This window comes from Microtus ochrogaster, linkage group LG2 (assembly GCF_000317375.1).
Source record: "Microtus ochrogaster isolate Prairie Vole_2 linkage group LG2, MicOch1.0, whole genome shotgun sequence".
Taxonomy (NCBI): domain Eukaryota; kingdom Metazoa; phylum Chordata; class Mammalia; order Rodentia; family Cricetidae; genus Microtus; species Microtus ochrogaster.
The window spans coordinates 47538781-47539352 of record NC_022028.1 but is presented as its reverse complement, the minus strand read 5'-3'; the positions used below and the strand labels follow the sequence as shown (position 1 = coordinate 47539352).

General features: G+C 55.2%; 1 protein-coding gene across 1 annotated transcript in view; it reads right to left on the bottom strand.

Annotated features, from left to right (window-relative positions):
• Positions 1-572, bottom strand: part of Itgb2 (integrin subunit beta 2) — a 30294-nt gene that overhangs the window by 7005 nt on the left and 22717 nt on the right. The window contains exon 9 of the mRNA XM_005360246.3: positions 366-455. Within this exon, the coding sequence (XP_005360303.1) occupies positions 366-455 (90 nt within the window). The remainder of the gene's footprint in view (positions 1-365; positions 456-572) is intronic.

The window sequence follows — 572 nt, the reverse complement described above, 5'->3', positions numbered from 1 at the left end:
TCAAGGCCCAAGGCCACAGTGATGATTTCTGGGGTCTCCACACTGTGAGAGGCATCATTGTGCCTTCACCAGCCATCCATTCCCCACTATTCTGTGTCAGCTGGCAGGGAAGAGCCTCAGTAAGAAGGGCCTGCCATTGGTGTTTCAGGAATTAGCAGGCGGGATCTAGGAAGGTCAGTCATGCCCCAAAAGGACCCAAAGCTGTGGGTAGAGGCTGGTACATCTCTCTTTACGCTCCCTTTTTTTCCCCCTGCCACTCCTATCCAGAAGCTATGAGGAGCCCAGTAGGAACCCCAACGTGACAAGGTAACCTCCGCTGACCCACGACGGCCTTGCCAGCCCACCCGGCTCTGCTGGAGACTCACGTAATAGGCTTTCTTGATGAGCTGCACCACGTTACTGGAATCATCGGACAGCTCCCCCACCGCCGACTTGGGGATGATCTCTGTGAGCTTCTGTTGATGAGAAAGAAGCTCAAGCTGGCACATGGTGCTACAGGCCCCTCCACAGCCTCAAGGCTTGTAATGGATGCCCACGGCCTCCCTTGCTCATGGCTCACATGACATTCTTCC